This window comes from Epinephelus lanceolatus, chromosome 21, assembly GCF_041903045.1.
Source record: "Epinephelus lanceolatus isolate andai-2023 chromosome 21, ASM4190304v1, whole genome shotgun sequence".
NCBI lineage: Eukaryota > Metazoa > Chordata > Actinopteri > Perciformes > Serranidae > Epinephelus > Epinephelus lanceolatus.
Genome location: NC_135754.1, coordinates 26,523,586 through 26,535,587, shown reverse-complemented (window position 1 = coordinate 26,535,587; position 12,002 = coordinate 26,523,586). Strand labels below are relative to the sequence as shown.

The 12,002-nt window shown below is 41.6% G+C and overlaps 1 protein-coding gene across 1 annotated transcript in view; it reads left to right on the top strand.

The window, feature by feature from the left end:
- Nucleotides 1-12,002, top strand: part of adam12a (ADAM metallopeptidase domain 12a) — a 124,506-nt gene that overhangs the window by 62,321 nt on the left and 50,183 nt on the right. Inside the window, exon 5 of the mRNA XM_033610620.2 lies at nt 9,706-9,782. Coding sequence (XP_033466511.2) covers nt 9,706-9,782 — 77 coding nt within the window. The remainder of the gene's footprint in view (nt 1-9,705; nt 9,783-12,002) is intronic.

Here is a 12,002-nt window from a genome sequence, read left to right as displayed (position 1 = left end):
ATAGTCCCAGGAGAAGTAGCTGTTTTTACAGAGACGTCACTGCATTTCCAGGCATGATAGTCCCAGGAGAAGTAGCTGTTTTTACAGAGACGTCACTGCATTTCCAGTCATGATAGTCCCAGGAGAAGTAGCTGTTTTTACAGAGACGTCACTGCATTTCCAGGCATGATAGTCCCAGGAAAAGTAGCTGTTTTTACAGAGACGTCACTGTATTTCCAGTCATGATAGTCCCAGGAGAAGTAGCTGTTTTTACAGAGACGTCACTGCATTTCCAGTCATGATAGTCTCAGGAGAATTAGCTGTTTTTACAGAGACGTCACTGCATTTCCAGGCATGATAGTCCCAGGAGAAGTAGCTGTTTTTACAGAGACGTCACTGTATTTCCAGTCATGATAGTCCCAGGAGAAGTAGCTGTTTTTACAGAGACATCACTGCATATCCAGGCATGATAGTCCCCGAAGAAGTAACTGTTTTTACAGAGACATCACTGCATTTCCAGGCCTGATAGTCCCAGGAAAAGTGGCAGTTTCTACAGAAACATCACTGTATTTCCAGTCATGATAGTCCCAGGAGAAGTAGCTGTTTTTACAGAGACATCACTGTATTTCCAGTCATGATAGTCCCAGGAGAAGTAGCTGTTTTTACAGAGACGTCACTGCATTTCCAGGCATGATAGTCCCAGGAGAAGTAGCTGTTTTTACAGAGACGTCACTGTATTTCCAGTCATGATAGTCCCAGGAGAAGTGGCTGTTTTTACAGAGACGTCACTGCATTTCCAGGCATGATAGTCCCAGGACAAGTGGCTGTTTTTACAGAGACGTCACTGCATTTCCAGGCATGATAGTCCCAGGACAAGTGGCTGTTTTTACAGAGACGTCACTGCATTTCCAGTCATGATAGTCCCAGGAGAAGTAGCTGTTTTTACAGAGACGTCACTGCATTTCCAGGCATGATAGTCCCAGGAGAAGTAGCTGTTTTTACAGAGACGTCACTGCATTTCCAGGCATGATAGTCCCAGGAGAAGTAGCTGTTTTTACAGAGACGTCACTGCATTTCCAGGCATGATAGTCCCAGGAGAAGTAGCTGTTTTTACAGAGACGTCACTGCATTTCCAGGCATGATAGTCCCAGGAGAAGTAGCTGTTTTTACAGAGACATCACTGCATTTCCAGTCATGATAGTCCCAGGAGAAGTAGCTGTTTTTACAGAGACATCACTGCATTTCCAGGCATGATAGTCCCAGGAGAATTAGCTGTTTTTACAGAGACGTCACTGCATTTCCAGTCATGATAGTCCCAGGAGAAGTAGCTGTTTTTACAGAGACGTCACTGCATTTCCAGGCATGATAGTCCCAGGAGAAGTAGCTGTTTTTACAGAGACGTCACTGCATTTCCAGTCATGATAGTCCCAGGAGAAGTAGCTGTTTTTACAGAGACGTCACTGCATTTCCAGGCATGATAGTCCCAGGAAAAGTAGCTGTTTTTACAGAGACGTCACTGTATTTCCAGTCATGATAGTCCCAGGAGAAGTAGCTGTTTTTACAGAGACGTCACTGCATTTCCAGTCATGATAGTCTCAGGAGAATTAGCTGTTTTTACAGAGACGTCACTGCATTTCCAGGCATGATAGTCCCAGGAGAAGTAGCTGTTTTTACAGAGACGTCACTGTATTTCCAGTCATGATAGTCCCAGGAGAAGTAGCTGTTTTTACAGAGACATCACTGCATATCCAGGCATGATAGTCCCCGAAGAAGTAACTGTTTTTACAGAGACATCACTGCATTTCCAGGCCTGATAGTCTCAGGAGAATTAGCTGTTTTTACAGAGACGTCACTGTATTTCCAGTCATGATAGTCCCAGGAGAAGTAGCTGTTTTTACAGAGACGTCACTGCATTTCCAGGCATGATAGTCCCAGGAGAAGTAGCTGTTTTTACAGAGACGTCACTGTATTTCCAGTCATGATAGTCCCAGGAGAAGTGGCTGTTTTTACAGAGACGTCACTGCATTTCCAGTCATGATAGTCCCAGGAGAAGTGGCTGTTTTTACAGAGACGTCACTGCATTTCCAGGCATGATAGTCCCAGGACAAGTGGCTGTTTTTACAGAGACGTCACTGCATTTCCAGGCATGATAGTCCCAGGACAAGTGGCTGTTTTTACAGAGACGTCACTGCATTTCCAGGCATGATAGTCCCAGGAGAAGTAGCTGTTTTTACAGAGACGTCACTGCATTTCCAGGCATGATAGTCCCAGGACAAGTGGCTGTTTTTACAGAGACGTCACTGCATTTCCAGGCATGATAGTCCCAGGAGAAGTAGCTGTTTTTACAGAGACGTCACTGCATTTCCAGTCATGATAGTCCCAGGAGAAGTAGCTGTTTTTACAGAGACGTCACTGCATTTCCAGTCATGATAGTCCCAGGAGAAGTAGCTGTTTTTACAGAGACGTCACTGCATTTCCAGTCATGATAGTCCCAGGAGAAGTAGCTGTTTTTACAGAGACGTCACTGCATTTCCAGTCATGATAGTCCCAGGAGAAGTAGCTGTTTTTACAGAGACGTCACTGCATTTCCAGTCATGATAGTCTCAGGAGAAGTAGCTGTTTTTACAGAGACGTCACTGCAATTCCAGGCATGATAGTCCCAGGAGAAGTAGCTGTTTTTACAGAGAAACTACTGCGTTTTCAGCCATGATAGTCCCAGGAGAAGTAGCTGTTTTTACAGAGACATCACTGCATTTCCAGTCATGATAGTCCCATGAGAAGTAGCTGTTTTTACAGAGACGTCACTGCATTTCCAGGCATGATAGTCCCAGGAGAAGTAGCTGTTTTTACAGAGACGTCACTGCATTTCCAGGCATGATAGTCCCAGGAGAAGTAGCTGTTTTTACAGAGACGTCACTGCATTTCCAGGCATGATAGTCCCAGGAGAAGTAGCTGTTTTTACAGAGACATCACTGCATTTCCAGTCATGATAGTGTCAGGAGAATTAGCTGTTTTTACAGAGACGTCACTGCATTTCCAGGCATGATAGTCCCAGGCGAAGTAGCTGTTTTTACAGAGACATCACTGCATGTCTAGCCATGATAGTCCCAGGAGAAGTAGCTGGTTTTACAGAGACATCACTGCATGTCTAGCCATGATAGTCCCAGGAGAAGTAGCTGGTTTTACAGAGACATTGCTGCATTTCCAGTGGGGATATTGCAGTGAAATGTGGTCGTTTACCAAGACAATGTTTCCTGCCGGCATGGTGTGAAAACCAGAAGTTTATTGTCGAGACACTGTTTTTGTGTTTCCTTTTTAGCCCCCCCAAACCGGGTATTTTAGCTAAAACATTATCTTTTCTAACTATAACAGAGTGGTTCTTGTGCCAAAGCCTAACCACACATTAACCACAAGTGTTGCTGAGACATAAAATTTCAACATATCTGCTACATGCATATGTAACATATCAGTGTTTTTCAGGAATGTACAATGCCAGTGTTTATTCTTGCAATTGGGTTGAATTTTAAACAAATCCTCCTTTTTTGCCTTGATGTTAATTACATCAAAGGTTGGGTTTTGGTCTTCTTACAATTTTTAGTGCTAAGATGAATATTTCTCATCTTCATTCAGCTCATTTGTTTTTTTTCCTGAGCAACATATGTTCTGCTTTCAAAAACAATGGCTCTTTGAAAACGTCTTCCAGGGATCCATAAATATCCCTCTATGGAAGGATTTTTATTTTGAGGTTTAGTAACAGCATGATGTTCGGGAACTACATGTACAGTATACTGTAATAAATGAGTGTGATATGGCCGCACCACGTGGAACAGTTTTTATGCCTCAAAGCTTCCACCTGCTCCCCTGATTCCAGTGATTTGATCATCTGCAGTTTGGAAAGCAATTAAACGTCTAATTTTTGTTCAGATACCCAGAAAGCATAATAATAGACATGCTGTGAGGTCTGTGTACAGAACGCCTGGCCTACTTATGCTGAAATCCACAAAAGAGGAGATTAATATAATTCAATAATGGCCAACCCACACAGTAAAATGAACAATATTTTCCACTTGAGACTGCTGTGAGACCAGAGCTGGACCGTCACTGGCTGGGCTCGGCCAGTTCATCACAATCGCTGCCATTCCATAGCATGAAGACAATGAAGGGGTTGTAGCCGGTCAGCTCAGTGTGGCCACAACTTATATAGCAAGTACATGGCATGAAAGGATGGTTAAATGGACGGATTAATTGGTGTAGGGCTGCTGCAACTGTTTTTTTTCTTTATCAAGATTAAGTCTGAAGAATATTTGAGGATAATGAAAAATGGCATCACATTTTCCCAGAGCTCAAGACGATGCCCTCATTAGGCCTGGCTTGATAATTCGGTTATCGTTCATCTTGCGATATATGGACATAATCTTGATCATTTTGCTGTATTGATATCGCCTGTTGTGTTTACATAAGAATTTCACCAACATTTTAGCCACCATGAGGCAGGAATAAACAGCAGGGTTTTCCCGACCATTATAAGATGCTTCAGAGACAACACAGTGTAGCTTACCAGTAGCCTGCAGCTGCACTTTTGGAGTGGTCAGAATTTCCTTGCTGGAAAAATCCAGGAAGTAAACCAAACACTGAAGAAGAGTACACTTGCAAGATAAATGCGACACTTTCTAATGTCTCAATGGAGGGACAACTACGCAGGTTGATTTTAGCGCTGCTCATCGTGGACTATATTGCTGTCATTGTTCATTTTAGTCAAACCATACAGTTTGAAAACGAGGCGTGGCTCCAACTAGAAAACAATGTTTTGATGCACTGGATGTGCTGAATGTGCATATTAAGGCAGTACAGGAGGAGGTGCACATTAATAATCCTCCAGGACTGTAACATGCTCGTGTTTAACCCAAACAATGTGTCATGTGACTGCAGTTGGTTCAGATCCAGGTTGGAACACGTTCTCACCACAAATGAACAGCACCAGAGTTTGTTTGTAACAGACCACCTCTTCAAGAAGGTCTCAGTCCGGTTGTTTTGATGCACACCTGAGTGCGACTGCTGTGTTCATACCTGCCCAAATGAACCGCTCTTAGGGGGCAAATGAACTTGAGTTCGATTGAACCGAACCAAACAGGGCAGGTGTGAAAACACCCTCAGTCACAAGAGGCATCACTTGGTTTTGTTTGTCAAATTTAATATGAAGTCTCAAACAGAGTAAATTTGGGCTTTTTGTATCCAATTCCAATGTGTGAATATTCTTCAGAATTGAAAGTTCATTGCTCTTTGAAAGGGTCTACTTGCATTATTATACTAGTATATTGTTATTATATCAGTGACCTAAAATGGTCTCAAAATGACAATTATATGGTTAATCACAATTACTTCTGGGTCGATATATCGTCCAACAAAAGTAGTTATTTTGACAGGCCTAGTCCTTTATGTTGATATTTTTTTGTTTTGTTTTGTTAAACAGCCCAAAATATTCAAATTTAATTTTTTATAAAACAGAGGAAAGAAGCAGGTCCTCACATTTGATTATCTTGAACCAGGTGGTGTTTCTGCCTCACGTTTGACTCTAATGACTTCCTACTGATTTTCTGTCGAGCACCTAGCTGATTAATCAACTAATTAATCCTGCACTTGATGGATGGGTGAATTAAAAATTAAATGGATGGACCAAAGGATCACTGCCAGTAACCTGTATCTACCTGCTCAGTGTGAGTGGGAACTAACGGACATCTTTCAACCTCCATCCCTCCTCTCATTCCTCTGTCATGACCACAGTCAGCTCTTCATGGGAGGGTCTTTTTTACTGGAAACGGCCAGATCTTTTGAGACTGATCCGTAGTTAATTTATTTGTCCTGCCGGCAGGGAGGAGACTGATATAGTGATCTGGGCAAGGGATCTAGAGGGTTCAGTTGTGTGTCAAAGGCAAGGTACTGCCGGGAGTGACTTCAGCGTTAGTCAGCCCTTCCTTAGTTCCCTCTTGTCTGTTTTACATCCTCTCCCTTTCTCACTAAAGTCCACAATACAATAAATGAGTGCCATGTGCTGAAACAAAAGCCATCTACTGGGAATATGATTCCCTCGCATGAGTATTAAAGAGTTAACTTAGAATAATAAATGCATATAATAAACAATGTAATGTTCACACCCGGGGTTGCCTCCCACGATAATCTGGGTATTAGTTATTAATCTTTTTTATTCCAGATATGAAGGTGTAAGCACTTTTCTTTCTCATTTCTCTCTGCAGAAACCTTAGACACAAAAAGTCTATTCATATCCTTTATGTCGATGCATCATAGTCATGATCTCATCAAAGAAACATGAGGTGGTAGCATTAACTCGGCACACTAAATCCAGCTCTGCTCCTCCTCGCTACACTAAAATTTCATATTTCATGTAATGGGCTGTCCTTTCTTTGCACCTTTTTACCTCGCTATAATGGATAGTTCTCTCTCAGTACACCTCTAGGTACAGATATGGAAAGTGGCCAAATAGACAAAGGCTTTCAAGGCTTTGGGTCCACGTCTTGAATGTCCTCTGAATAAGAAATTGTTTTTTAGGCCGCATAGGTTTGGGCTCTGATAGCCAAATCCATTTTTCAACCCTGTCTCCAGAGAATTATGTTTATATTCTACTGAAGTGTTTTGGCAAATATGATTTGGATGAAATGTAAGTGCCGCATGGATTGTGTTTATTGGTAACATTTATTTCCAGTCCAATTTTCTTTTGTTAGTAGTATCTACGTTTTTGGAGACAGGGTTGCCACTTTGGATGAGGGTCCAAGTTGCACACAAAAGCACAAAACAAAATGTTCAGATGTCTATTTAGCTGAATAAAGATGTTATATGACTTACAAAATTCACATTTTAGTTATTTTAATATTAGATTTTTGTTCTTTCTTCATTCTCAATTGATATTTTTGGCCCCCGAAGAGCGTGAAATCAACATATTATCACCGTACAAAGTCGTTTATGACAATTGCATTTGCAAACAGCTGCCTAATACACATCCAGCAAACATGGAGCAGCATAAGCATTCCTTTGGAGTCATGTTTCTGGCAATCCAATAAATGTAAGTCCATTAATCACTCTTCTTTTAGCTGTTTTGGTTTGTTGCTAAATGCTCATCTATGCTCACCAGTGAGTCACCAACTTTTTGGTTGAAAACAGCTGTTTTTTTGCAGCTGTAATGGCTGGAAATCATGAGAGCGGTTACCCTGAACCAAAAAAGCAAAGTTGTGAGACATAAAACCAAAACAAATTCAACCTGAACGAGACTAAAACACACAGTTGGGTGATATTTTCTCATGGGCCATTATTATAAGCGGCCCCTATCACATTACATTCAATCTGTTGTTTCTGAACATATTAATTGGTGCAGCTTTGAATATTACATTAATCATAATAGGCTTTTGGGCAGTATCACGGTATCACAGTATACCAGGGTATGTATGACAGTATGACAGTATGATTTTCAGTACCGGGGGGATAATCTGATGAGGGATTTCTCAAGGCCCAGACACACCAAGCCGTCATCCAAGAGCTAGTGCCAACAAAGGCCGACTGTTGTGTCACCTCACATTGCCTGTGTGTCAGCCAAAAAGTTGCACCTGAATACACCGCAAAGACTACAGCTAATGGCCAACTAGCACGTATGTTCTGCGCCTGCATGCGAGGGAATAACCCTATACACCAGCAGGCAGCGGTCGTCTGTATTTGTCATTCAAAATGTGGGAACCGCAAGACTGACGTAGATAGATTCAAGATGCTAGTTAGCCAGTTAGCACATTAACAACACAATACAGTGTTGAAAGAATAAAGGATGTGTGCCGTGTGCTAGCGAACAATAACAAAATATTACAAACCATTTCTGCTAAAGAGTTGGATAAAAAAATGATCTGATATAACAAGTTTGCTGCAATCTCATGTCCTCTTGACTCTTAGCCTCTTGTGGTTTGAGCTGAACTGCCAGTCAGTAATGTCTTTCACTGATTGGCTCCAAGGGCTCCAATTCATGCTGATCAACTGGAAAACAAAGTGACAAAGGCCAAAAAAGGGCCGACAAGGGCCAAGGGTGTGGGGCACACTGCAAAAACCTGGGTGACAGATGCTAATGGAAGGCCAGACATTGGTGTTAGGGCTTTTGAAGGGACAGTATACCCCAAAATCATCATTCCTCCTTTCCCTTTTACTTGTAGTACTATTCATCAGTCTAGATTGTTTTTGTGTTGGAGATAAAAGCTGTTGAGATTTCTGCCTTGTTCCTATAATGGAACTAGATGGCACTCAGCTTGTGGTGCTAAAAGTGCTAAAAAGAAATATACAGCTGAAAAACTCAGCTTCAATGCCTCTTTCCAAAAATCATGACCCAGTTACTCAAGATAATCCACAGACCTTGTTGTGAGCAGTTTAATGCAGGAACTATTTTCATTTTGTCAACCAAACTACACCCACCAACTGTGTCACTGGGGGGGTCTTTCACAATCAAACCCTGAAGGAAAGAAGATTTCAAGAGTTTCTTTGAGCTAGCTAACGTTACAGCTCAGCTGATAAGGGTGCCATAAATGTTTACATCTCGCACTCTCATGAGCACAGCCTCTCATTTGTGAGTAGATGCACACTTCCTTCTGCGTGGTGATAAGGTTGGCAGGTGTAGTTCAGTAGAAAGAAAATAGTTCCTACATAAAACTGCTCACAACAAGGTCTGTGGATTATCTTGAGTAACCAGGTCATGATTCCTATTCCTGGAATACATTGCTGTTGAGTTTTTCAATTATTTTATTGGCGCTTTGAGCACCACAAGCCAAGTGCCATCTAGTTCCATTATATTTGAGAGAAGGCAGACATCTCTACGGCTGATTTCCCCAACACTCTGCAACTCACAAACAATATAGTCTGATAAAGAGCACCACAGAAAAGAGGAAAAGATTTGTGTTTTTAAATTTTTGGGGGAACTATCCCTTAAGGGATTCAACAATTGGATCCAGATTTGAGAAAATGATGAGAAAACATTATTGATTATTAACTTGGTTTTATTACAGAGTCACTGTGAAGAAGTTCTGTGATGCAAGATTAAGCAAGGATCCCCTTTATAACCAGAAACTCATTCACATATTGAACATGCAAAATCAGCAGCCTCTCAAGTTTAGCCACCTAGACGGAGGTCGGACATTGAAATTTACTGCCTGTACTCTATATTTAGAGGCAGGCAAAGAGGGGGAAAACTCACATTTCCTTGTTTTCCAGAGCAGGGTGGCAGAAGGAGCCGTTGGTCAGACCTCACCTGAGCAAGGCCGTCTAACTGTAGCAGAGGGGCTGTTTTCACTCTAAACCAGACGCTTCCTCTACGCCCTCTCCCTGCCAGGCCTGGTTCAATAAACATGGGCTTAATTCACTTTCTTTACTCCCTGCTGCAGCTTGACAGGTGGTCCGTGAAAGCGGGTACCTGGGAACGCAGCAGCACGCAAAGATTGTGCTGGGAAATGGGAAACTCTGCACAGATTTCAGCCATCATCAGCCTGTGGTGATGAGTGTGAATGGCTGCTGCTAACTCTGCAAAAGGCTATTCCCCCAGAGTTAATTTGCTCATATTTCACAGTGATCCGCTGGGACGGCTGTTGCTGAACTGTGCTTAAACCTAAAGACATGTTTAGTGTCACACCGGTCCCATTCCTCCCGTCTTGAATTTCAAATACTGATGTCTTTTTGTCCGTGTTCCCTCAGGCAAACTGCTACTACCACGGTGAGGTGGAGGGCCATGTCAACTCGGACGTCAGCCTCAGTACCTGTGCTGGTATTAAGTAAGTGTGTCAGACACTTTTTTTCACTTTACAAAGCAAATACTTGCCATAGCTGCACTGTGTACAGAGTTTTTCCTGTATAAGAAGTAGTGTTGTACGCAAGAACACCTAAAGGGAGACCAAGGTATGACCAAGACCACAATATATTGGGACCAAGACGAGAGCAAGTCTCACACTGCACGGCACACTTACTATATAATGTAGAATATGTATCATAGGCACTTCTGAAATTGATTGAAAAGATCTACATTCCTCTGAAAACGCCCACAGGAAAAAAAAGATTCCTCTTCAGTCACCTTTTTAAATGCCATTTATAATGTATGTGTGTATGTAGAAGTATACTACGAGAAATGTCTTGATAGAATAATCATTCCTTTGTTTTTAATGAGCGAACTAATGCAAACACTAAAGCTCCTTTCCCACTGCACAAAAAAAACCAAAAAAAAAAAAAACACCAGCACTCAATAACTTCTTGCTATTGTATTTAATGGAAAATGTTACAATTGCCATTCACTCATGGGACCAATGACTCTGCAGTAGTCACAGGTTTTTATCGGCTCTGGGGCCAATTGGCCTCCATCGGCAGTGATGGAAATACAACACTCTGTCTTCAACAAAACTTTAAAACAAAATCCACAAGATAACAAAACATAACCTAAAACCCAGGATCAATACCGTCTGTCTCCACCCAAGCAGCACTCGAATATCAGCTCAAATTTAGACGGCACCAAGTTTGAAAGAGAGAGACTGAATGAAAAGATATATAAAAGAAGTAACTGCCATGACATTGTTACCACCATGCTGCTTTACTGTTTACTTACCTGTTTTTCAGCCGGGATGTGACATTGAATGTGACACACAAAATGGCATACTTGTCTACTGCAGAACTGTGCACATGGCTCTAGTCCTCTAGCAATGGAATGAAGTCTATCGGCTATTTTAAGCAGGTGTTCCCGCGTTTAAAAACCTGCATACACACAAAAAAAAGGTCTGTACTCAATACTCCTTTTTTGGACAGGCAGTTTAGTGATATCTGTGTATTTGTGGCCTTGACTGCTCTTGAAATAAGATCTTGAGTCCTCTTTGTCTGAGACCGAGACAAGACTGAGTAAAAGTGTGGTTGAGTCCGAGAAGTGTCTGAAACCCTCAAAAAGTAGTCTTAAGACTTGTCCCGAGACAAGACAAATGTCGACTTTTCCAACACTGATAAGATGTGATTATTACTGACATCTTGGGTGTTCACTATCGGCTTACCACCGAATAAAATGGTGTAGGTAATGTGGCTAAGCTGTTGGCTTGTTTACAACCTGATTGATTATTTTGGTGAGCACAATGTCATCAAAACCATTAAAGTGGTCATTAAAATTATGAAGATCAGACCCAGGATGTAATAAAAAGGAGTTATCCTTTCAGTCTGACTTGAGGCCAAGTCATGAGTTTCAAGTGTATTACTTCAAGGAAAGGCACGTCAACAGACCTCAGCAAGTAGTGAATTTTGCTACATTAATACATTGAGATGACATCCTGTATATACTGTTGAAAAGCAGTAAACTTGATGTATTGTAGGGTTTTAGACAACTGAGGAATTTCAATGTTGGAAACACTGTTTGCAGATGTCAAACGGGAATGATTGCAGTAATATCATTGGACACCATCAGGAATGTTTTTACAAACCAGCCAAACGTTTACACCCTCTGCAGAGTGATTGGCCTGATTGTGAAGTCCCTACTGTTGCCCTTAGTTGTAATTCTTATTTATTTATTTATTCATTTCAGTTTTTCTGCAACCTCTCTGCACAATGACAGATGCACAGAACTTTTTCAACAGAGAGCTAAACATTGCCTGGCTCACCTAAGACAAATGGTTCTTGGTTTGGATTGGCAGTGCTTAGGCTTTGTGCTCGGGGGGGTTGAGTATGAGTTCATGTGGTTGTGAATATTGTGCAAGGTTTGTGAGAATCTCTCAGTTTATCCAGACTCGCTGCATGAAGATGTCACTTTAAATCACAGAGGCCACTGTTCAAACATGAGAAAAGTTAAGAAAGAGGGAACAATGGAAAAACTTAGAGATACTTCTCCTCGGTGCACTCATCACAACAGTGTATCATCTTTTCTGGTAATCTTAGAAAGTCACACAAAAGTCAGGATCTTTTTTATTTGAGCCAAATCAATATTAACATTCTCGTTTCTTTATGCATATCTGATGTGTTTCAGTGCAGTT